The sequence below is a fragment of the Myodes glareolus genome, chromosome 3 (assembly GCF_982192425.1).
Source record: "Myodes glareolus chromosome 3, mMyoGla1.1, whole genome shotgun sequence".
Classification (NCBI taxonomy): Eukaryota; Metazoa; Chordata; class Mammalia; order Rodentia; family Cricetidae; genus Myodes; species Myodes glareolus.
The window spans coordinates 62,368,193-62,391,928 of NC_142028.1; the positions used below are offsets into that span (position 1 = coordinate 62,368,193).

Sequence of the window (23,736 nt, forward strand, 5' to 3'; positions counted from 1 at the left end):
TTGATCTTATGATGATGCTATTTTATTCATCTGACTCTATACTGTATTATTATTGTTTGTCTATGTATTATGGTGGGGGGCATTGAACATGTGCAGTATCTCGTGGTATTTGTGTGCAGTGCTGGGGTTTGGGATAGCTTACATCCAGGGAAAAATATCTTGATCATTAACGTCTTTGGTCTGTTTGTGTGTAAAGTGCATTTACACATAACATTTAACAGCTTTTTAACCAGGTGCAGAATAGAACCTCAAATTCTGGGCAGATGTCTTCCCACTGAGAATGCATAAGAGCTTTTTGTTTTTGTGTGTTTTACTGTGTTTTATCTGTATGTGCGTGTGTTTGTGAGTTATGTGCACCACGTGTCTGCAAATGACAGCTCAGTTGTGAGCTGCGAGCTATCACATAGGTACTGGGAATTGGACCCAGGTACTCTGGAAGGCAGCCAGTGAAGCCATCTCTCCAGTCCCCCTATTCCCTCCAACCCCCGGGACGTTTTTAATTGTAATCAATCCTTGTATTCGCACCCCTTTTCTGTATCAAATGTTTCTTCCATATACAAAGTAGACTTCAACTCTGGAGTCTAGGAAGCATTCCTCTAGACTGATGTCTTTGCCCATTTTGCATATGCCAGTATATCCAGGCACTGAGGACAAACTGCACAAACTCAACAAGACAGTGCCTGGACGCAATAGATCCCACGTCTCTAGCCGCATTTCCAATGGTCCTCCGTGCGCATGTCCCTGCGCAGACGCAGTCTGCGGTGCCCGACTTCCGGAGATTCATGTATAAATATGGCTGCCTCGGCGCTACTCGTTCTTTCAAGAGTGTCGGAGTAGTGTTGTTGTTCGTTGTTGGTGAGTTACCTTACGCTCCTTTTTCTGCTGCTGTGGGTTTACCGACGGGGTTTGGCTCCCAGGTTGGAGGTTGGACAGAAGTAGTTGCGGCTGCGCACGCCCCGCGGGGAGGCCGGGGTTCATTCGGCGTAGCGTGGCCTCCTTGGCGGACACGTGCCGCTCTTCCCCGCCCGGAGCGGGCATTTCTTAGCCTCATTTTCCCGGGCTAGGTTCCCGGTAGTCTTCGATTTCCATTAAAGTTAGTGCTGCTCGGGCGGCTGTGGTGCACGCCTTTAATCCCAACATTCGGGAGGCACAGGGGATGGATCTGAGTTTGAGGCCAGCTTGGTCTACAGAAAGAGTTCCCCAGGTCAGCCAGCGCTACACAGAGAAAGCCTGTTTCCAAAAGGAAAAGAGAAAGACGTAAATATGCCACGTGATTATCGTAGTTCGTGGGCAGTGTTTTTACATTGCTCCTAGGTTCTCAGTTGCGTGTCGTAGACAAACTTCTACGCTTTTGGCGGTAATCTGTCACTCTTAATTCAGAGAGATCATTCTTTACGCAAATAATGACAATTTGGCAGGGGGTGTTTCGTTCTATTTATATCAAAAAAGTCGGAGGGTAGCTCTGTCTCATACTTGAAGTGCCAGCACTCTGGAATCGAGCCGGAGGTCTGGCAAGAATATACGATCAGTTAAAAGACGGTCTTCACCGTGTACTTCCAACGTGGATACCCCGGGAGGTCACTCTCCCCGGGCTCTGTCCTAGTGGCGTAGGGGAGCATAGGGCACTGCCCCAGGATGTAAAATCCCGTTCCACGACGTTGGAGATGAAGCTGGGCTTCTAGTCTGCGCCTGCATATTCCTACGGCTTCTCAGAGTCCTCTGGACCGTGACTGGGGAGACAAACCATGCAGGAAACAGTCTTAAATCGGGAGATCTGGGAGTGAGACTGCGTGATTGAGAAACTGGATTAGAATTTATTTATGAAGTAAAAATGCCCTCTTTTTCAGAATTCATCGGTGATTACAAGTTCTTTTTTGGTTGAGGTAAGTCCATTCTGAATTGAATGCTAGTGTCTTCTACGTGATTTGTTGTTGTTCCAATTGGAAACTTAAGTTTACATATTAGCCATTTTCTGTATGTTATTAGTGGATACCTGTGACTCATAAGGTCATTAGAGACTAGTTTGTTTTGGAGATTTGAGTATTGGTTGGGGTTGACAAAACATTGGGTACTACCACACGTTCCAACGTGGATACCCCGGGAGGTCACTCTCCCCGGGCTCTGTCCTAGTGGCGTGGGGGAGCATAGGGCCCTGCCCCGTGATGTAAAGTCCCGTTCCACGACGTTGGAGATGAAGCTGGGCTTCGAGTCTGCGCCTGCATATTCCTACGGCTTCTCAGAGTCCTCTGGACCGTGACTGGGGAGACAAACCATGCAGGAAACAGTCTTAAATCCCGAAATCTACAAGGGAGTCTGCGTGATTGGGAAATAGCATTAGAATTTTACTCACAAAATGCATTCTTTTACAGTACTCATCAGTGATTACAAGTTAATTGAGGTAAGCTCTACCTTAATTGTATTTGTCACGTGATCCTTTTTCTATTTAGTAACTGAATCTGTATTAGCAACTTATCTATTATAAGTGCATCCCTGTGACTCTTTAGGGCATCAGGCTACTGTGTTTTGGGGGCTTGGTGTTGACAAATCATTGGGTACTAGCCAGACGTTCCAACGTGGATACCCCGGGAGGTCACTCTCCCCGGGCTCTGTCCTAGTGGCGTGGGGGAGCATAGGGCCCTGCCCCGTGATGTAAAGTCCCGTTCCACGACGTTGGAGATGAAGCTGGGCCTCGAGTCTGCGCCTGCATATTCCTACGGCTTCTCAGAGTCCTCTGGACCATGACTGGGGAGACAAACCATGCAGGAAACAAGTCTGATGTGCAACGTTGGTGGTCCACACCTTTAATCCCAGAAGTTGGGAGGCAAAGGCAGGCGGTCTGTTTTACGCAAAGTTTCAGGGCAGGCTCCAAAGCTACAGGAAAACCCCAGGGGTCTTTAAAAACTTAAAGTGAGGTGCTAAGGGTTTCCGTGTGCCATTTTGAGAATCTGATCTTTGCTTGTTTTTCAGGAAAGAAGAGGATCTGCACAGCTAGCTCCCTGCTGAAGGTTAACTTGGTGTTTGGAGTATTGTAATTAGATAAATTTGGCATTAGCACTGAACATTGTCAGTGCTAAGCATGCACTTTTTTCCCTAGCTATTCTTGGTTTGGTAAATGTACATTGATGTCTAGGTTTGAACTTATAGCATATATGTGGTCCATTTCCTGGTAGGATGTACGCTGAATGCCCTAAGACCATAGAGAGCACAAGTGGTACCGAATGGGCTACCGTCATATATGCCTGACAACTAATGTTAACTTTGTATAAATTAAAGGAAGAATTTTGACTGTATGTTTTGTTTTCTTTTTGGATTAATGAATGCGTCGGTACATGTATGCAGAACACATTGGATGGTTTCTAGTTGGTCATGTAAACCAACTAGTGTATGATGCATCCATGGATTGGGAATGAACTTGGACTTTTGGTAATACTGTTGCAATAAGTCTGGTCCAATGAGTGCAGTGTGTGGTGGGTTCACCTTAACCAAAGGTTGGCCTTGTGATGTGTGCTAGGGTTGGTGGCTAGGTCATAATGGGAAGTCCTGATTTCCTGTGCTGGCTGCTTTCACCTTGGGAAAGTCAAGACCCTGAATGATGGAATAGGGAGAAGGTATGCCTTGAAGATGGTGGGAGTTGGGTGTCAAGTGGGAATGAGGGTTGTGAGGGTGGGAGGGAATGGCCTGAGTTGGCATGGGACTGAGGTGTGACAGGCCTTGGCTAAAAGGTAATATGCCTAAGTGTAGCTATGGGTTCCAGAAGAAACCGTCTTCTCAATCGAAATGGCCCATCTCAAGACTAAGGTGTCTCGCCCCACAGTCCTTAGTATACCAACATAAGCCAACATCCGCTTCTGTGGGCAAAAATCTGTACCTCCAAGTTCAATTAGTCTGCCCTTAAGCATTTGTCTTAGGTTTGCTTATGTATACAGTGTTTTGCCTACCTGTGGGCCGGAACAGGGCACCAGATCTCATTTAAATTTGGATCATTGCTCCTGTGCAGGGGGGGTGAACACATAACCTAGGCAAGTACTCTAAATCATGAAGTTGCTAACCTTCCAGAGGACATGAACCCCTAGATACAGTTGATGCTCACTGCAGAAGTGGATGAATTATTTAAGATGCTCTAAATGATGTTTAACTGTATTAAGGCATAGCCTTAAGAGAGTTAAAGCCATCCAGGGCTACACAGTAATAAAGACTCAAGAGATCTTGCTAAGAGTTGTTGTATATACCTATAAACTGGAAGTACCACCTGAAGTACATATCAAGACCCTTTTCGAAAGAATACTTAGGTGTTAGTGGAGATTTCTTGGGGTTGATGGCAGAACCAGTCCACTGGTTCCTGAATTCCGGGCCACCCTGTTTTACATGGATTATGTCCTTTAAAAGAGATGGGGGGGGCCTGGAGAAATAAATAGTTGAGCAGTTAGACTCAGCCATGATATATGGGTGCAGAGCTCCCATGTAACATCCTAGGCATCATGAACACATGTATTAAACCTGGTGGCCACCGGTGTGTGAGGTCCTGGGTTCAACTTTCAACAATGAAATCGGCTCAATCCTGAATAGAAGTCAGGCTCCAACCGTCACCATGATGACTGACAACTTGGTTGATCCTCCCCCACTCCCTTTTTTTCTAAATTGATTTATTAGGTTTTTAATAAATTCATTAGGTTTTTTAAAAGAAGTCTTTTTTAATATGCATTGGTGTTCAGCCTCAATGTACATCTGAGGGTGTTGGGTTCCCTGGGATTAGAGTTACCATGTAGGTAGTGCTCAGAATTGAACCTGGTCCAAGGAAGAGCAGCTAGTGCTTTACAGCCCCTTACTTCACGTGTATTTACGTTGTTCATGTACCGTGTGTGTATAAGATGTTTATGAGCTACCTTGTGGGTGCTGGGATTTTTAACCTGGGTCTCTGCAAGAGCAACAATTTTAATCTCATTTTCTACCTCAAGTTTTTGTGAAAAACAAATGGGTTAATGCACATAGGAAGGTTGGTTTTACATCTAAATGGGAGGTGTTTCAGTGGCTAAGGGTTATATTGCTCTTCCAGAATGCTGGAGTTTGGTTCTTGGCACCCACATCCAGCAACTGCCTGTAACTCTTAACTCCAGAGGTCCCAGTGCCCTCTTGCAATCTGCACACACTGCACTCAACATGCACAAACCCACAACACACAGACATAATTCAAAATAAATGATTTGGGGGCTGGAGAGATGGGTCAGCTGTAAGAGCATTGGCTGTTCTTGTAGAAGTCCTGAGTTCAGTTCCCAGCAACCACATGATACCTGACAACCATCTATAATGGGATTTGATGCCCTCTTCTGGCGTACAGGCATAGGTGCAGATAAAACTCACATACATAAAATGCTTAAAGAAATTTTTAAAAATAAATGAGTTTGAGGGACAGGGGCTTGGTGACTGACACACCCCTACAATCCTAGCACTGGAAGGCTGAAGCAGGAGGATTAGGCATTTGGTGACAGCCTAGGTACATGAGTCTTTCCCCCCCTCTAAAATTTTTTTGTAAGATAAGTGATGATCATATTTCTGTAATTACATTAAGCTATGTGAATGGGTAAGATCTTGGAGAAAGACAGCAGAGTCTCCAGTGTGAAGCTTGGAGAAACTTCACAGTTTATCATCCAAGAGAGGAGGTCATGATGGAGGCAGAGGTAACCCTGAAAAGGTAAGACAAAACTAGGGGGCCGATCTGGGGCTGGCACTACATAGTAATCGTCAAGAAATGGCTCAGTTGGTAAAGGTGCCTGCTGTCAAATCTGAGGACTGAAGTTTGCTCTCTGGGACCCACATGATGAGTGGACAGAGAGAACTTAATTTTGAAAATTGTCCTGTCCCCACAAGCACTGAAAGTAGCAAGGTAGGTTGAGAGGCTGATCTTGTTTGTTTTTTGTTTTTTTAAAGACAGGGTTTCTCTCTAACTTTTGAGCCTATCCTAGAACTAGCTCTTGTAGACCAGGCCGGCCTCGAACTCACAGAGATCCGCACCTCTGCCTCCCGAGTGGGATTAAAGGCGTGCTGATCTTGTTCTTTAATGAAGATACCACTTTTTTTTAAAGATTTATTTATTTATTATGTATACAGTGTTCAGCCTCCATGTATGCTTGCAGGCCAGAAGAGGGCACCAGATCTCATTACAGATGGTTGTGAGCCACCATGTGGTTGCTGGGAATTGAACTCAGGACCTCTGGAAGAGCAGCCAGTGCTCTTAACCTCTGAGCCATCTCTCCAGCCCCACGAAGGTACCATTTTAAAAATAAATAACTGGGCATGGTCTGGTCGTGAACACCTGCTCTAGTGAGGCAGAGGCAGGCAAGATAGAACTCTTAACCTCTGAGCCATCTCTCCAGCCCTGAAAGTCCATCTTTAAAGTCCTAATAGTCTGTGATCAGAACCCTCCCATAGTAACTCACTGTCTCCGTAGACACACTAGACCCTCACCCTCTACTCCGGGGTGCATGGCAGTTTCACACAACTTCCCCTCTGTCGTTGCAAATGTTACCCTTCTAGGACTGGAGAGACGGCTCAGTGGTTAAGAGCGCTAGTTGCTCTAGTGAAATTGGGAATTCCAAGGACCTACATGGCAGGTCACAACCATCTGTAACGCCTCTGTAACTCCAATTCTAGGGCATCAGGCGCCCTCTTTCGAGCCATTTCAAGCATGCCATGGCAAACATGGTACACAAACATACATGTAATAAATAAGCAAATGTTACCCCTCCTGAATACTTTTGCCACTTAGATTTAAATTAGAAAGTCTTATTTATTTTTTCTTGCTTTTTTTTGTTTGTTTGTTTGTTTTTCGAGACAGGGTTTCTCTCTGGTTTAGGAGCCTGTCCTGGCACTAGCTCTTGTAGACCAGGCTGGCCTCGAACTCACAGAGATCCGCCTGCCTCTGCTTCCCCAGTGCTGGGATTAAAGGCGTGCACCACCACCGCTCGGCATATCTTGGCACTCAGGAGGCAGAGGCAGGCGGATCTCTGTGAGTTCCAGGACAGTCTGTTCTACAGAGCGAGTTCCAGGGCTACACAGAGAAACCCTGTCTTAAAAAGACAAATCTGTTCCTGAGCCCTACCTACCTAGGCTGAAATCAGATGGCCCTGTATAGGTAACAGTTGAATTTTTCAGCCCTCAGATGAACACTTTGAGAACTAGAACTATCAACCTTGTTTTGCTCCGTACAGATCTCACGCACCAGATTTTCCCAAACAAACCAGGATTGCAGTAGTCTCTTGCTGGTTGTCCCATTTTGAGGTCTGAAAAAAAAAGCACTGTAGTGGGTAGAAACTGGGAGCACCCGGTCGCACTTCCCGCGCTGGCCGCCAGGGGCCGCCCGGTTCTTTGTTTTCCTTTCTAGCCAGGGTCGCGGCCGGAGGCCCGCAGAGCGCATGCTCGGGGCAGTTCGCCGCCGGCCGCCGAGCGCCGGAGTTGCTTGTGGCAGTCCCGCACCGAGGTAGGTCGCGGGGATCCCCGGGGACCGGAAGCTGGGAGGGACGCGGGGCCGCGTTGGGCCGAGGTCGCCATCCGCGTGGTGTAGCGCGGGGCGGGCTGCACGTGAAGCCGGCAGCGCTGTGGGCGCGCGAGCCTCGGCCCGCGTGGGCCCCGCCTTGCCCGCGCACGGGCCGCACAGCCCCTTAGCCGCCGCTCTCCGGGCGCGCGCTCCGCCAGGCGGCGGGAGATTCAAACGGCTGGTGCGCGGCGGCCGGGGACGCGCGGGAGGCCACCAGCAGGGAAGGAGCGGCAGTGTCCACAGACGATCGTCTACCCTTAACCCCCATCAACCAACCCTGTGTCACCCTGTCGCTTGCTGCCTGTCGGTGCCGCGCTGCTCCTGAGCCAGTGGGGAACAATGGTGACAATGGCGGGCCTCCATGTTCTTTGCGGAGCGCCGGGGCTCCCTGGCGAGACTTGCATCGTTCCACAGTTAGGGTCTTCTGGGATCAGCAAAGTATACCCGTGGAACTCGAGCGTTGCTGCTGCCAAGTCTTTGGTCCATCAGAAATTAAGTCCACCGACCACGTGTGGCCTGGCAGAAGTTGAGGGTATGAAATTCCAAAGCGGAAGCCTTCACCGGGCCGTGGAGGGTGGGGATAGCTTTCCAGAGGACCCGATGGGGTTGACTTTGGGTGGTGAGATTGTAATATGTTTTGGATAACAGGGTCAGGTTAGTCTTGACATGGGTCACAGATGTCAGTGGTGGAACTTCTGGGGGAGGGTTGGAATGGGCGTGGAAGACACAGAGAAGGCTGCTTCGCCCGAGAAGAGCATCCCAGTGGAGCTTGGGAAGATGAGTTAGACGTGATTCGCCAAGGTCTGGTTGCAGAGACAGCTAAGAACAGGAGTCCTGTTTGGGTCCCACTAGATCCTCTTAAGCCTTCGTTTCCTTACCTATAAAATGAATGTAATATGTCCTAAAGCCAGTGGCTCTAAGATCTGCTAGAAGCTGTGGCTCCTCTCTCTAAGGAAAAATGAGATAGCCCTAGACAGTACCATACTTGCTGGACCTGGTCAGGAACTTCCTGGTGTGAAGTGTACTTAGGCCAGTTCCCAGCAGCACACAGCAGCAGCCTGCATAAACATTGCCTTCTCTCCTGGTAGCATGTCCCAAACGAAGACATTCTGCAGCCTCTAAGTCTAGCCCCTAGTCTGATGGGGTGGGGGGGGGGGCTGGGGTTGCCAGATACTCCAGAAGTGGGGTTGTGGTGAGCTCACAGGGTCACAGAACCCCTGACTTCTGGTAGATTGTTTAACCTAGTATACCTACCCCATTTAACTTGGCAGGTGAGGAAACAGGCTTGGAGCAGCTCCAGCTCAGGGGGACTGTCTCCTGGGGCTTCATCTCAGCCATGAATGTCCAGCACACCTATTCCTGCCATGGGGACAAGTCTCAGCTCTTAGAGGGTCCCGCACTGTAACTTAATGGAAGTCGGCTCCTTTCTGGTTTTTATTTCTGAGTCTTGCTCGTCCTTCTGGTTTTTAAACCCCTTGAAGATGGATCCTGGGGTGTAAGTGGGAATGCAAGGATGGCGACAGAAGACAGATGTTTGGGTTTTGTTTTTTATGTGTATGCGTGCATGTATGTCTGTGTACCACATGCATGCAGTGGCCCACGGGGGCCAGAAGAGGACATTGAATCCCCTGGAAATGGAGTTAAAGATGGTTGTGAGCAGCCTTGTGGGTTCTGGGCACCAAACCTGGGTCCTCTAGAAGAGCAGCAACCAGTGCTGAGCCATCTCTCCAGCCCGGGCTATGCGTTAAAACAGTATAGGTCTCATTTTGTAGACCAAGCTGGCCTTGAATTTGTGAAAATCAGAAATCCTGCCTCTACCCACCGTGCCCAGCTAGGCTGCCCTTCCCCCGCCTTGCTTCTGGGTTTGTGCACACTGCCAAGTGCAGCAGGTAGGCCTCCTGCAGTGCCGATGGAGGATATGGGGCACCTCAGAATCTCTTCCTCAGCAGTGGCTCCTCGAATTTGTTCAAACTTATTGGGAATCCTGAAAGACTTGCTACCCGGGTTATTGTGTTCATGTAGCTGATATTTCTGTGTGGTGATGGTGAGACAGGGTCTTGCTGTGTAGCCTGGGTTGGTCTCTGTCAGCTTCCTAGGTTCTGGGATTATTAAAAAAAAGTGAAGGCTGGGTGGTGGTACAAACCTTTAATGTCAGTACTCAGGAGGCAGAGGCAGGTGGGTCTCTGAGTTCGAGGCCAGCCTGGTCTGTAGAGTGTGTGCCAGGACAGCCAGAGAAACCCTGTCTGGGTCCTTTTGCTGTCTGAACATGGGCGAGTAAACTTCCAGTTCTAAGCGTCAACTCTCTCAGTCATGGTAGAGGGGCGACACTGTCTTCAGCTTTTCTGAGTTGGGTTGAGTTTGTTGTGTGTCATGTGCACGTGTTCATGTGAATGTGCATGAGGGCCTGACTGTGTGTGCGTGTGGAGGGCAGAGGTTGTCTTCCTGATTGTGTTGTGCCTTACTTTTGGAGATGGCATCTCACTGAACCAGGAGTTCACCCATTAGGGTCCACTGGCTAGCCAGCGAGCTTCAGGGATCTGTGTACCCCGCCACATCCTGCCTTCTCTGCACTAGGATTGTGGGAGTGTGCTATGCCTAGCTTTGTGTGAGTTCTGAGGTTTAGAACTCAGGTTCACATGCTTGCCCGGCAATCGCTTTACTGATCCAGTCTTTTTGAGACAGGCTGTCCTCAGGCTGGCTGTGTGGCCGGGGGGGTGGGGGGGGGGGCGGGGGGGGGGAGGTGTGATCTTTGTCTCACAAATGTTAGGATGACAGGCATTTGCGCCATGCCTGACTTCAGCTTGTTTTGAAAAGTAAAAGTTTTTGTACAGCAAAAATTCATGAGTTGTTTTCTAGTTTCTTTGGGAGGGAATGGTGGGTTATTAGGGGAACAAAGGGGTGGCTTTGGTAATGATCTTACTTTCTTACTAGAATGGAAGCTCCGTGTGGACAGGAAGCAGGTTAGCTTCTATCTTTGCATCTTAACCCAGCCCCGGGGCAATCCTGAATACTTGGGAGATGAGTATATTGGTGTCACTGTTTGACTGTCTACTGTGTGTTAGGGGCCTCCAGTCCCTGCCTGCTCTGTGCTAGGGACATCCAGTCCCAGCTTCTGTCCATCCTGAGAGGTAGCAGATAGCCCTGGAAGATGAATTGAGTTCCAGCAACCCCAAAGAGCAGGCATTTAAGTGTGAGGAGAGGGGTCTCAAAGACGCAACTAGAAAGGGAGGGGATACCATTGCTGGGAGAATAGAAATTGTGCAAAGTTCAGAATTGCCACTTCATGACAGAACTGGGCCAGCCACAACCCACACAGGCTCTGCAGGATCCTGACCTGTTTTTTGGTCTCCTCCCTCTGAGTCAGAAGTCTCTGGCCTTGTGTTCACACCTTCTGAGTGGAGAGCTGGGAAGCCTGAGGCTTTTGGACCTTACAGAAGGAGGCCCAGGGGTGGTGCTGACTAGACCCTGAGAAGGGTCTGGGCTGTTCTAACACTTGCTGCCTTGAGCAGTTTTCATTCCTGTGAAGGACTGGTGAGCCTGCTTAGACTCCAGTAGGTTTATGTCTCAGTGTTATCTGGGGAAGGCCCTGAAACACCACTGTCCCACCAGAATTAACTTATTGAGCAAGCTCTTACTCTTTGGCCATTTTTATTTATTTGTTGTTGTTATTATTAATTTAGCATTGGCTTTCTTTTTGGTTTCTTGTTTGTTTGTTTTTTTTAGAGACAGGGTTTCTCTGTAACTTTTGAGCCTGTCCTGGGACTCCCTCTGTAGACCAGGCTGGCTTCAAACTCACAGAGGTCCACTTGCCTCTGCCCCGTAGCACTGAGAGCAAGGTGTGCGCCATCACTGACCGGCCATGTTTGTTTTTAAGATTGGGTTTTTCTATACAGCCTTGCCCGTTCTGGAGCTCACTGTGTAGACCAGGCTGGCTAGTCTGCCTGCCTCTGCCACCTGAGTGCTGCGATTAAGACCCACCACTCCCAGCTCTATCTGTTTGTCTATTTATTTTGTTTTTTCGGGACAGGGTTCTTTTTAGGGGGGGAGGAGGGGTCTGACATTCCTGCAACTCATTACGGAGATCATACTGGCCTCAAACTCATACCTACCTGCCTGACTGCCTCCTGAATGCTGGGACTAAAGGTGTGCACCCAGCCCAGCTAAATTTTAAATTAATTTAATTTTAATTAAAACTGGTGTGAAATCCAGAGCCTCAGAAACGATAAAAGAGCACTTTGTCAGTAAGCCACACCCCAGCAGTGTGCTGTCCTTTAAACCTGAGCAGCAGCCACTCCTGGAAGCACAGGCCCAGAAACTCAGCCCAGGTGTGGGCCGGAAGGAGAGGAGCTCAAGGCCATCGGAAGCTGCACTGTGTCCTGTTTCAAAGTAATAGTTAATAACAACCAGATTGGTGGTGCTCGCCTTTAATTCCAGCACTCAGCACTCGGGAGGCAGAAGCAGGCAGATCTCTGTGAGTTCGAGGCCAACCTGGTCTACAGATCAAGTTACAGGACAGCCAGGGCTACACGAAGAAATCCTGTCTCGAAAAACAAAACAACCCCCTCCCAAAACAAACAAACAAAAAAAATTAGTTAATACCAAGCTAAAATGAAGACCAGGCAGCTCTTCAGTTTGGGTGTGGGGTATTGATTTTGTTTGATGTGGTTTGTTGTTTCACTTTATTTGGAGATTCAGTCTCCCTGTGTAGCCCTGGCTGGTCCGGAATTAACTGTATAGATGAGAGATCCGCCTGCCTCTGCCTTCTGATTGAGCGCTAGGGTTAAGAGCATGAAGCACTTGTTTTCATGTGTTTGAGACTGGCTGGCCTGGGAGTTGGATGCTGCAATGCTGGGGTGATGTGTGGGCACCACACCTGGCTTTTGTCTGCTCTTCTTTGTTACAAGGAGCACCTTTCTGTTCAATAGATTTGTCTCTAAAATGTCACTTTTGATGGCTTTCTACCATCCATCGTGTATATTCTACCTGTATAGCTAGTCGACTCCTCCCGACCGCACATTCCTGGTGCTGAGAGTACAGACGTGTCCCACCAGGCCCAATTTATGTAGTGCTGGGATTTGAACCAGGATCAGACATGAAGTTTAGGCTTTCTCACCAGGCTGGGTATATCCTCATAGTCCACTACTATTAATCAAATGGTTTGCTCACTACCCCCAACCCCCACCCTCCATGTTATCAGCAGTAGAGAATATTTGTAGGCTCAGTTATGGGGTAGATGCTGGGAGGTGTTAACTTCTGGGTGACTCCTTACTTTTTAGGATTTTGGGGGTTTGTTTTGGTTTTTTGAGACAGGGTTTCTCTGAAACCATCCTGGCTTTCCTGGAACTCACTCTGTAGACCAGGCTGGCCTCGAACCTACAGAGATCCACTTGCCTCTGCTTCCTGAGTGCTGGGATTAAAGGCATGCGCCACCACCACCTGGCACTGTTTAGAGTTTTTGATAAATATTACACAGAAAGATGTTTTGTGATTCTGACATGTAGTATTTGGCTGGGTTTTTCAGGACAGGAAGATGCCACCTAAGCGCATAGCTAAGAGAAGGTCACCCCCAGAAGATGCCATCCCCAAAAGCAAGAAGGTGAAAGGTAAGCTAGCCTTGGTCCCTTCCTGGCTCTGAGAGGTCTCAGAACAGTGAACTCTCTGGGTCCATGCTCCTTCCTCCCTGGCTGGAAGCTCTGAGGGGCTTAGATGTCTAGGGACCCCTGCTCAGCGGAGGTCCTCGTGCATCTCTCCCAGTCCGACCCTGTAGCGGTCAGCAGAGAGGCCTGAGCCGAGGCCTGTCAGAGAGCGCTTGGAGCAGTGCTGTCAGAAAAAGAGAACCCCAGTTCCTAGGACTTGACCCCAGGAAAATGCATTATGGTTGTTCTGTCCACAATACTTTGATTTCCTCCCCCTGTTAGTGGGGAATGTCCTTGGCCTTAGGACCATTTGCTCTAAACTCGACAGCTTGAAAGCCTGAGGCTCTTGGATCTACTGGGCTTTCAGAGTTGGTTCAGGTCCTAGCTCTGCCACTTCTCCTGTGTGACCACAGGCATGTCACTTAATCTGGCTGAGGGTGAGTTTCCCTCGGAGGATGGAGATGAGACTCCACCAGCCTGTCTGAGTCGTTGAGGATTAGATAAGGTAATGTCCCAGTTTCGTTTGAGGGACCTGTCCTGTAATTTTTCTCTCATACAACCCCAGAGTGTGGCAAAGACAAGAGAAATTGACCCCTAGCATGGGAGGGAGGAGCGTAGACACATGCTCAGACAGTGTCTGTTTTTTGCAGACCCTCGTAACCGCGGTCCTGCTGCCCGCTCCTGCCAAGGTGCCTGTGGGCCAAACCCAACTGACCAGAAAACCCAACCAGATGGTTCCCTGCCTGGTGCAGCCTCTGCAGACGCAGTGGCCCTGGCAGCGGAGGCCACACCCCTGGGGAAGGGACTGGATGCCATTGACTGAAGGGCTGTGGCAGGTGTCCATTGGCTGCCAGAAGGCTTTGCACTACCCACTGGTTGGCCCACATCTCTCTGCAAATGCACCTGTGGGTTCTTACTGTGCCTTCCTGTTCCTCTGAAGCTGTCATGTGCTGCTCATGCTGGCAAAAGGGGTAGTCTCCTTTCCTCCTGTGTTTGGGAATTAGAAATCTGGTCTGGGGGTGGAGGGCCATTCAGATAGAGGCTGTTAAGTGCTGTAACCCAGGAAGTTGCCCTGTGTTCATTGCAAGCTCTGCTTCTTAACTTTATGAGCCTGAGTAGGCTCTGATCCATGTCCTGTAAAAAAACAGTATCTTCTACTTTTGATGTTTGCTTGAGACAGAATAGTCCTGGCTGTCCTGGAACTCACTATGTAACCCAGGCTGGCCTTGAACTCCCAGAGATTTTTGCTGCCTCTGCCTTCAAGGGCTGGGATTAAAGGCTTGTGCCACCGCTGGCAACAACTAGGGGTCTTCTAAATATGGGAAGTCTGCAGAGCCAGCTAATGTTGGCAGAGCAAGCAGTCAGTGAAAGGTTGACACTATGGGTCCACATCTGTGGCATGGTCTCGGCAGGAGACTATCTCGTAGCCTCACTGCCCGTGTGCCCTGCCCACCGACATCCATTTCACTGCGAGAGAATGTCTGCTTGGGTTTTAATCCTCACAAACCCTATGAGACAGATCCGATTGTCATCCTTGTTCTCAGATGAGGACACTTGGGTTTTTCTTATCTGTAGCCTGTTGGCAGAGCAAGGGCTTGAACTCCAGGTCCTCACAATCCCAGAACCCATGCTGTGCCTTCTGCTGCCTTCATCCTGCACACTCAGGGGCCATCTTCTCCACCCTTCAGTCTCACACAGGTCCCACAACACAGAACCAGGCTTGGTGCTGACACTGGGCCAGGGCGACGTGGGCCAGCTGGGGCTGGGTGAGAGTGTGCTGGAGAGGAAGAAGCCGGCCTTGGTACCCCTTCTACAAGATGTTGTGCAGGCTGAGGCTGGGGGCATGCACACTGTGTGTCTGAGCCAAAGTGGCCAGGTAGGTCAGAGGGTTGGGACTGGTTGGATAGGGCCTGGGTATAAGGATGTGGGGCAGGACCTGGCTGTAGAAGCAAGGAGGCCTAAATGAGTAGGCCACAGAAGCAGACTTTGTGCTAATGCGACACCCTGGGCACAGGTTTTCTCCTTCGGCTGCAATGATGAGGGTGCCCTGGGAAGGGACACATCGGTCGAGGGCTCAGAGATGGTCCCTGGAAAAGTGGAACTGCAGGAGAAGGTGGTCCAGGTGTCAGCAGGAGACAGTCACACAGCAGCCCTTACCGAAGATGGCCGTGTCTTTCTCTGGGGCTCTTTCCGGGTAAGGCTGGGTCTGGAGAATTGTGGGGGGACTAGCAGGCAAAATTAACACAGGATGCCCAGTGGTCCACTCTCCTGTCCCCATTGTGCTTGCTTACTGGTGGGAATGGAAGGTAAGGGCCACATGTAGGTGGGGTCCAGGTTTAAATCCCTGCTATCTTCTCTGGGACTGTCCACACCACTGGCTATCTGCTTGAATGTGATGTAATATGCGTGTTTGGGAAGGGGTGGGTCAAGGCTGCCTCTGAGCTGCAGCTGATCCTGGAAGCTGCTGTGTCTTTTCATCCCTTCCCCTTCTCAGCCCTGTTCTCAAGGCTTTGAGGGAAAGATGTGGGGATGGGAGTATCACTTCTTGGTGTTGTAAGGCAGGGAAGTGTAGTCTTTATTTTGGTTTTTGTGGGTTCTTTCTCCTAAGATGGGGTCTCATGTATCATAGGTTACCTATCTCCATGCTGGCTGTGTAGCAGAGGATGACTTTGAATTGATCCTCCCGCACCCATCTCCTGGATGCTGGAATTAGGGCTCCCATTCTTATGCACTGTCAGAGATCAAACCCAGGGCTTTGTGTACGCTAGGCAAGCACAGTGTCAAGAGAGCTACAATCCCAGCACAGGGAAATGTAGTTTCAGTGTTGTATCTGGAAAGATGCCTGGGGGTTAAGACCATATACTTCTCTTGCAGAGGACTTGGGTCCAGTTTCCAACACTCACATAGCAACTCATAACTCCGGAAGATCCAGTGTCTTCTTTTAGCCCTTTTGGGCACTAGGCACACATAATGCATAGACATATATGCTTGCAAAACATCCATACACATTAAAAGTAAATTAAAAAACAAATTGGAGCCTGGCAGTGGTAACACACGCCCTTAATCCCAGCACTCAGGAGGCTGAGACAGGCAGCCTGGTCTACAGAGCAATTTCCAGGACAGGCTCCAAAGCTATACAGAGAAACCCTGTCTCGAAAAACAAAGAGTTGGGCAATGGTGGCACACGCCTTTAATCCCAGCACTCTGTAGGGTAGAGGCAGGAATTTGAGGCTAGCCTGGTCTATAAGAGCTAGTTCCAGGACAGAAACCCTGTCTCAAACTCCACCCCCACCCCCCAAAAAAATAAAAAAAAGAAGGAATAAAGATTTATTTATTTATTATGTGTACAGCATTCCTTCCATGTGTGCCCGCATGCCAGAAGGGGGCACCGAGTCTCATAGATGGCTGTCAGCCACATGTGGTTGCCGGGAATTGAACTCAGGACCTCTGGAAGAGCAGTCAGTGCTCTTAACCACTGAGCCATCTCTCTAGCCCCCTTTACTTTTGTTTTTTGAGGCAGCATTTCTCTCTATGTAGTTCTGGCTATCCTGGAGCTTGCTTTGTAGACCAGTTCTGGCCTTGAACTTATAGAGATCCTCCCGCCTCCAAAATTAAAAGTGTCTGCCCCATGCCAGGCCTTCTCACTTATTTTTCTGAGACAAGGTCTTGCTGCGTATCCCTGACTGGTTTGGAACTTACATTTATTTGTTTGTTTGTTCACGATGGCTTCTTTGTATAGCCCTGGCTATACAAAGTAGAGCAGGTTGGCCTCAAACTCAAGGAGATCTGCCTGTCTCTGCCTCCCACAATGCTAGGATTAAAGGCTTGTGCCCTGCCTCCTTATTCTAAGCATTTTTATAGAGAACTTTTCAACACAGAAATATTCAAAATAGTGTATTGCACCTCTATCTTCTTGCCCTGCTGCTTCAACAATTAATTGGCTTTAGGCAGATTTATTTGCCTCTACTCACGCTTTTATCCTCGCTTGCTTTAGCACAGTTCCCAGACTGGGGATCCTGTCATTCTTCAGGATTTCCATATGTGGCCGGGAGCCTGCCTGTCCCACTGTCCACATCTGCTGCCACTCACCGTCTTTACCAGGCAACTGTCATGGCCTCAACAAGCCTGGGTTTGGCTGTTACAGAGCAACAGGACTGACTGCCTCAGTCTCTGTCCCTCCTTTGTAGGACAATAATGGTGTGATTGGGTTGTTGGAGCCCATGAAGAAAAGCATGGTGCCTGTTCAAGTGCAGCTGGACGCACCTGTGGTGAAGGTAGCCTCAGGTGAGTGTTGGGCGCACTGGACTGGAGCGAGGCCAGCGAGGCCTTGGTTCTTACAGACAAGCCCTTCATCTTCCGCCTTCTTCTCGTCTTCAGGGAACGACCACTTGGTGATGCTGACAACTGATGGAGACCTCTATACCTTGGGTTGTGGGGAGCAGGGTCAGCTGGGGCGTGTTCCTGAGTTATTTGCCAACCGAGGTGGCCGCCAGGGCCTTGGTAAGTGGCTTTGGTGCCTCCAGTGGAATGATTTGGTAAACCATCCCCCAGCAGAAGAAAAAAGTGGGAATGAAGCTGGAGATTCTAATCTTGCCTAGTCTCCCAGTTGATTTTAAAATAACCACCCAGAGGCTTACTAGTAATTACATACTGTTTGGCCTGTTAGCGCAGGCTTATTATGAACTAGCTCTTACATCTTAGATTAACCCATTTCTATTAGTTTATGTTTGACCACGAGGCTCGTGGCTTGTTATCTCACGTCTTGCTTCTATGATGTCTGCTGTCGTCCCCTTCAACTCTGCCTTTTTCCCCGTATTCAGTTTGACTTTTCCCGCCTAAATGTATTCTGAAAGCAGCTTCTTTATTAACCATTGGTAATAAAACATTGACAGCATACAGAGGGGCATCCCACATTCCAGGAGGGATTCTGTTGAGGGTTATATCCTGTGCACTTGCAGTGTTCCTTAAGAACTCAGACTGGGCAGTGGTGGCACACGCCTTTAATCCTAGCACTTGAGAGGCAGAGGTAGACCTGTGAGTTCAAGGCTTGCCTGGTCTACAGAGAAAGTTCCAGGAGAGCCAGGGCTACACAGAAACACTACCTCAAAATTTTAAAAAAAAAAAAAGCAAAAAGGCTTTAAGGTAGAATGGTGGCAAATACCTTCAATCCCAGCAGTCAGCAAGCTGAGGAATGTGGGTCTATGTGAGTTTGAGCCTGGTATACGTAGTTCGAGGCCAGTCAGTAAATAATGAGACCCTCTCAAAAAGGGTGGGGGCACTGGAGAGAGAGCTCAGTGAATAAGAGCACTGACTGTTCTTCCGGAGGACCCGGGTTCAATTCTCAGCACCCACATGGCAGCTCACAACTGTCTGTAACTCCAGTTCTAGGGGAATTTGACACCTTCACACCAGTGCACATAAAATAAATTTAAATTATTTTACACAGGGGGATGTCAGATCCCTTAGACTTTGGAGGCTATCTCCTTAGCTCTACCCCCCTACCGCACTCCCATTGGCTACTGTGAAGAGAGAACTGACTTAATCAGGAAGATGCCTGGCACTTAAGTTCCACCTAAGCTTTTCTTCTCGTGACTGCCAAAAATGTGAACCGGCAGCTGGGCGGTGGTGGCACATGCCTTTAGGGCCGGGGCTATTACACAGAGAAACTCTGTCTCGAAAAAACAAAAAGAAAAAGAACATTGACCCTCCGTTTGCACTCCATTGGCCTAAGTTATCTCTTCTGTAACAAGAATGGCCGTGCTTGACTTCTCGGACTTTCATGGAAGATAAAACCCCCAGGTCTATCATTGATCCTGGCTTCCTCTTTTCTTACAGAGCGACTCCTGGTCCCCAAGTGTGTGCTGCTGAAATCCAGGGGAAGTCGGGGCCGTGTGCGCTTCCAGGATGCCTTCTGTGGTGCCTATTTCACTTTTGCCATCTCCCGTGAGGGCCATGTCTACGGCTTTGGCCTCTCCAACTATCACCAGCTTGGTGAGTACTGCCATAGCATCAGGCTGCACTCAATCTTGGTTCCAGCTCTAGCTTTTGAACTTTGCTTTTGCTTTGTGGGGCACCTGATCCCTTAGAGCTATGGTGTAAGGTGGCATTTCTGGGGAAGGGTGGGTGTGGCCTTTCTGAGGATGACAGTGATGGAAGCTTCTGGAACACTTTTACCCTTGCCAACAGGAACTCCAGGCACTGGATCTTGCTTCATTCCTCAGAACTTGACATCCTTCAAGAATTCCACCAAGTCCTGGGTGGGCTTCTCAGGTGGCCAGCACCATACAGTCTGCATGGATTCAGAAGGTAGGTCGCCCAAGTCCTTCTGCGTGGGACACAGTAGTCTCTGATACAGCCAGCGCCCTAGGATTATGATTTGGGCCAGACGTAGATTGCATCTGTGAGGGTTATCCTGGTACTTCAGAGTGGGAGCACCCTGGGGGGTTGTGTAGAGCATCTTCTAGCTCCCACCCCCAGATGGAGAAAAGGCCCTGAGACCTCACCACCTGAGAGCAGATCTGACCCTCAAAAGCATGGGGACTCAGTCAGTGTGCTGTCTGTTTTACTTGGAATATGCTGATACTCACCTTTCTCCTTGTCCCACAGGAAAAGCATACAGCCTGGGCAGAGCTGAGTATGGGCGGCTAGGCCTTGGGGAGGGTGCTGAGGAGAAGAGTATACCCACCCTCATTTCCCGGCTGCCTGTCGTCTCCTCAGTGGCCTGTGGGGCTTCTGTGGGCTATGCTGTGTCCAAAGATGGTGAGTAAGGCTCCTCAGGTCTGGTATGGTTGGAGCCTGGGGGCACGATTCCTAGCGTATTCTTCAGGTTGTTTGGAGATGACTCTGCTTTGCCACTGACTCTCAGGAACCCTGGAGTATTTTTGCTATTTTATTTTGGCATTTCGATTTTGAGATGGGGTTTCTCTCACCATGTAGACCAGACTGGCCTGGAACTCAGAGATTCGCCTGTCCCTATCTCTGCCTTGAGTGGAATGGGTGTTGAGATCATAGGCATGTGCCATCATGCTGGACTTAATGTAATGAGTTTTTTTCTGCCCTGCCAGCCAGTTCTCAAATAATGACACAGAGACTTTTTATTAATTACAAAAGCTTGGCCTATAGCTTAGGCTTGTATCTAACTAGCTGTTCTAACTTAAATTTACCCATTAATAGTCTGTATTATATCACATGGTGTGACATCTCTTTTTTTCTTGTACCTCCTATTTTCTCTCTGTTTATCCTGGCTCCCTTCCACACCTAGATTCTTCCTCTTCCTTTCTCTCCCTGGAAATCCTGCCTGTACCTCCTGACTAGCTATTGGCTGTTCAGCTTTTTATTATGCTAATCACCACCATGCATCTTCACTTAGTGTATCCCACAACACATTTTTTTGTTCCTGTTGTTTTGTCTCATATCTGTATATGTACTGTGTATGTGCTTGGTGCCTGCAGAAGCCAGGAGTGGGCATCAGATCCCCTGGGACTGGAATTACTGACGGTTGTGAGCTACCATGTGGGTCCTGGCTAGTCCAGCAGAAAAGGATGTAGGCATATAGCAGCCAAAGCACAGGAAGAGGTGCACAGCCGGGGATCCTCCAGAGTTCAGACTGGCAGCAGTGCTTGTCCTTACCTGGGAGGACTTCCTCAAGAAGCGGGTTCGCACTGCAGCATTCCGTCCTGAACAGAGGTTCAGTCCTTCGTGAAAACCAGAGGATTGGCCAGGTGTGGTGGCACACACTTCAGTCCCAGCACTCAGGAGGCAGAGGCAAGCACATCACTGAGTTTGAGGTTAGCCTTGTCTACATAGTGAGACCTTATCTAAAAAAAAAAAAAAAAATTAAAACACCACCCAGAGGGTGGCATATCAAACCCAGGAGCATCTTAGTCTTAAAAGGTTCAAGGAACAGGGACTTAGGATGTAGCCTCCTATGGTGCTATGCTCTGGAGTAGGGAGAATGCAGTGGGGGAGCAATCTCCTCAGCTCTTCCAAGCTTCTTTGAACTCTGGGGCTAGGGCCTCGCCAGACTGCTATTGGTCAAGGCCACATATCTCTTGGTACAGCAAGGCAGGCCTGGGGACCTCAAAGACAGCTGCCTCTTTTTCTATCCCTTCTAGGTCGTGTTTTTGCCTGGGGCATGGGCACCAACTACCAGCTGGGAACTGGGCAAGATGAAGATGCCTGGAGTCCTGTGGAAATGACTGGCAAACAGCTAGAGAACCGTGTGGTCTTAAGTGTGTCCAGCGGGGGCCAGCACACAGTCTTATTAGTTAAGGACAAGGAACAGAGCTGATGAAGTCTTTGTGGGCCTGGCTTCTGGCCCCCAACCCAGCTTCACAGAACCGGAAAGCAGCCAGCTACAGATTCCAGAAGGCCCCTCCCCAGCCCCAAGCAGCTGTCATCTCCTGTCTTTTCCCATCACCACAGCAGAGCCCTTTTCTTCTGTTTTGTCCTCTTTTCTAGAATCATCCTGGGACTTGCAGGATGAGGGAGGATGGGAAGGGGGTCTCGGAAGGAACTTTGCTTACCCTAGACTTACATCATTAGACCTTTCCCTTCACTGCCCTGCCTCCTGTGGTCATCGTAGGCCCATTGCCTGCAGAGCCCAAAACTTCCTGCCCACACTCTGAAAAGTTGGGAACTCCATCAAGCCCCCCTTCCCCTGTGCCACTTTTTATTCCTGACACTGGCTTACAAGGAGACGGGGCACAGTCGTCAGATGCCTGGGGAGATCTGGACAAAGGCTTTACAAGGCTGGGGGTGACCCTAAGCCAAAGATTTGCCTCTAAACAGGTGTCCATGGGCAAAAAGAGTGACCTATTTGAAAAAAATCCAACTAGCTCTCCCAAAAGCACAAAGCACCCACAGTGTCTTGGGCATTGCCTGTGCATTCCCCAGCCAGCCAGCCTTTCTGTCACAAAGGACTGGAAAGCCACGCTGGGGGCTCTGCTAGGCAATCAAGGCAGGGTATTGGGCAGGGGGTGGGGTTGGAGGCCAAGGCTTGGAGGGGCAGAGGCTGGTCCTATGAAAAGGAGGTAACAGTGGCTGAGAAGATAGTTTTGATTTTTTTTTTAATTATAAAATATTTTGGAGGGGAGAGTGAAATCTTTTAACACTTTGAATAAATTTAGAGTTTTATAAAAGTGGGCTCTTTGTTGTATTCAGGTTCCCCGGGGTTGTTTTGTTGGCCTAAAAGGAAAACCTGCCATGTGCCAGGCATGATGGAGAGGGCAGGGTAGCATGCCTGTGGACCAGTTGTCAGCTGTGGCCACCACAGCTGTTCTAGGTCTGGAAAGCCAAGAGGTGATTAGTTATGCAATAAGAACTGCTACAGTTTCTTCATGATGATGATGCATAAGAGAGATGGGATAGGGTTTTTGTTATTAATGTGTTCTCACTGTAGCCCAGGATGACCTACTGAACCTCCTGTCCTTGGTCTCCTGAGTGCTGAGATGGAACTTTTTTTAAACTCGTTTATTTTATGTGCATTTATTTTATGTGTTTTGCCTTCATGTCTGCCTGTGGGAGGATGTCAGTTCCCCTGGAACTGGAGTCACAGACCGCTGTGAGCTTCCATGTGCTTGCTGGGAATTGACCCCGGGTCCTCTGGAGAAACCATTGAGCCATCTCTTCAGCCCCTGGGATGGGAAAGTATTTTTGTTTTGGTTTTGGCAGGAATTTACTGTGTCCCTGGCTGGTCTGGAACTTACTAGCCTTGAACTCACAAAGATCTGCCTGCCTCTACCTCCCCAAGTGCAGGGATTAAAGGTGTGCCACCAGGCTCCAGATTTACTGGACTGCTTGCATTTTCGACAGCTGGTGTCTTTGCTTAAAACTTGGGTGCTCTGTGGTAAATTTCCTGGGAAATGCTATACACACGTGTCCATGTACCCAAACAGGGAGCCTAGAACAGACTGAATTAGAAACCACCAAAATCTGTCCAGACCAATAGCAGAAGGGAACATGAAATTTGGAGACTCATAGTTGGCCTCTGGTTTTCAGACGAATTCTTGGCTTGGGGATGGAAGGGCCTTAGGACTCCTTCAGCACTCAGGGTGGCTTCATTGTCAGAACTGATCGCAAGGCACAGGGGCTTCCCATTTCTTCATTTTTTGTTTTTCGAGACAGTTTGTATAGCCCCGTCTTTCCTGAAACTCTGTAGACCAGACTGGCCTCAAAACGATCCATCCACCTGCCTCTGCCTACCGAGTGCTGGGATCAAAGGCACGCGCTACCACCCAGGTTCACCTGAACTGGGTACCAACCTTATGTTGATACCTGGGGGAGCTCTCAAAAACCAAATCTTCTAAACCCTGCAGTGGTTGCGCACACCTTTAATCCCAGTACTGGGGAGGCAAAGGCAGGTGATCTCTGTGAGTCTGAGGCCAGCCTGGTCTACATGAGCTAATTCCAGGACAGCCTCCAAAGCTATAGAGAAACCCTGCCTCGGGGGGGGGGGGGGGGGGGGGGGGGGAGGGGGGGCTACTAAAGGTTTTCTATGGGTAGGTTTGTGCTCTGAGGTAAAGCCTTGGCATTATGGAGTAGAAAGTAGGAGGAACCAGGAGTGGTGTC

The 23,736-nt window shown here is 49.1% G+C and overlaps 1 protein-coding gene, 1 long non-coding RNA gene and 3 other non-coding genes across 8 annotated transcripts; all 5 read left to right on the forward strand.

The window, feature by feature from the left end:
* Positions 1-744: 744 nt before the first annotated feature.
* LOC148122674 (uncharacterized) lies at positions 745-3,290 on the forward strand. The gene is made up of 4 exons (XR_015737487.1): positions 745-855; positions 1,848-1,883; positions 2,370-2,398; positions 2,968-3,290. It is a non-coding gene; the product is annotated as an uncharacterized LOC148122674 (long non-coding RNA).
* LOC125400535 (small nucleolar RNA SNORA73 family) lies at positions 1,557-1,760 on the forward strand. Its single transcript, XR_007231976.3, has one exon. It is a non-coding gene; the product is annotated as a small nucleolar RNA SNORA73 family (small nucleolar RNA).
* LOC148122675 (small nucleolar RNA SNORA73 family) lies at positions 2,084-2,287 on the forward strand. Its single transcript, XR_015737602.1, has one exon. It is a non-coding gene; the product is annotated as a small nucleolar RNA SNORA73 family (small nucleolar RNA).
* LOC125400533 (small nucleolar RNA SNORA73 family) lies at positions 2,569-2,772 on the forward strand. Its single transcript, XR_007231974.3, has one exon. It is a non-coding gene; the product is annotated as a small nucleolar RNA SNORA73 family (small nucleolar RNA).
* A 2,277-nt stretch (positions 3,291-5,567) lies between the features above and the next one.
* Rcc1 (regulator of chromosome condensation 1) lies at positions 5,568-22,307 on the forward strand. Of its 4 annotated transcripts, none has more exons than XM_085686712.2 (11): positions 5,568-5,689; positions 13,053-13,134; positions 13,818-13,856; positions 14,856-15,043; positions 15,182-15,361; positions 17,355-17,451; positions 17,545-17,667; positions 19,003-19,158; positions 19,354-19,473; positions 19,774-19,926; positions 21,282-22,307. In XM_085686712.2, the coding sequence occupies exons 2-11, from the start codon at positions 13,062-13,064 to the stop codon at positions 21,455-21,457; spliced, it is 1,305 nt and encodes a 434-aa protein (XP_085542838.1). In that variant the 5' UTR covers positions 5,568-5,689; positions 13,053-13,061; the 3' UTR covers positions 21,458-22,307. The 4 variants fall into 4 exon arrangements, with proteins under 4 accessions (XP_085542838.1, XP_085542840.1, XP_085542837.1 ...); XM_085686711.2 differs by lacking the exon at positions 5,568-5,689 and adding an exon at positions 7,374-7,474; XM_085686714.2 differs by lacking the exon at positions 13,818-13,856 and having other exon boundaries at positions 5,570-5,689.
* The last annotated feature ends 1,429 nt before the right edge of the window (positions 22,308-23,736 follow it).

What these genes read in the sequence shown, in the direction of transcription:
- Rcc1 (XM_085686712.2), top strand. Translation starts at nt 13,062, where the DNA reads ATGCCACCTAAGCGCATAGCTAAGAGAAGGTCACCCCCAGAAGATGCC. An exon ending in TTCTCTGGGGCTCTTTCCGG is followed by an intron (nt 15,362 to 17,354) that starts GTAAGGCTGGGT and finishes CCTCCTTTGTAG; the next exon opens with GACAATAATGGTGTGATTGG. An exon ending in AGGTGGCCGCCAGGGCCTTG is followed by an intron (nt 17,668 to 19,002) that starts GTAAGTGGCTTT and finishes CTTTTCTTACAG; the next exon opens with AGCGACTCCTGGTCCCCAAG.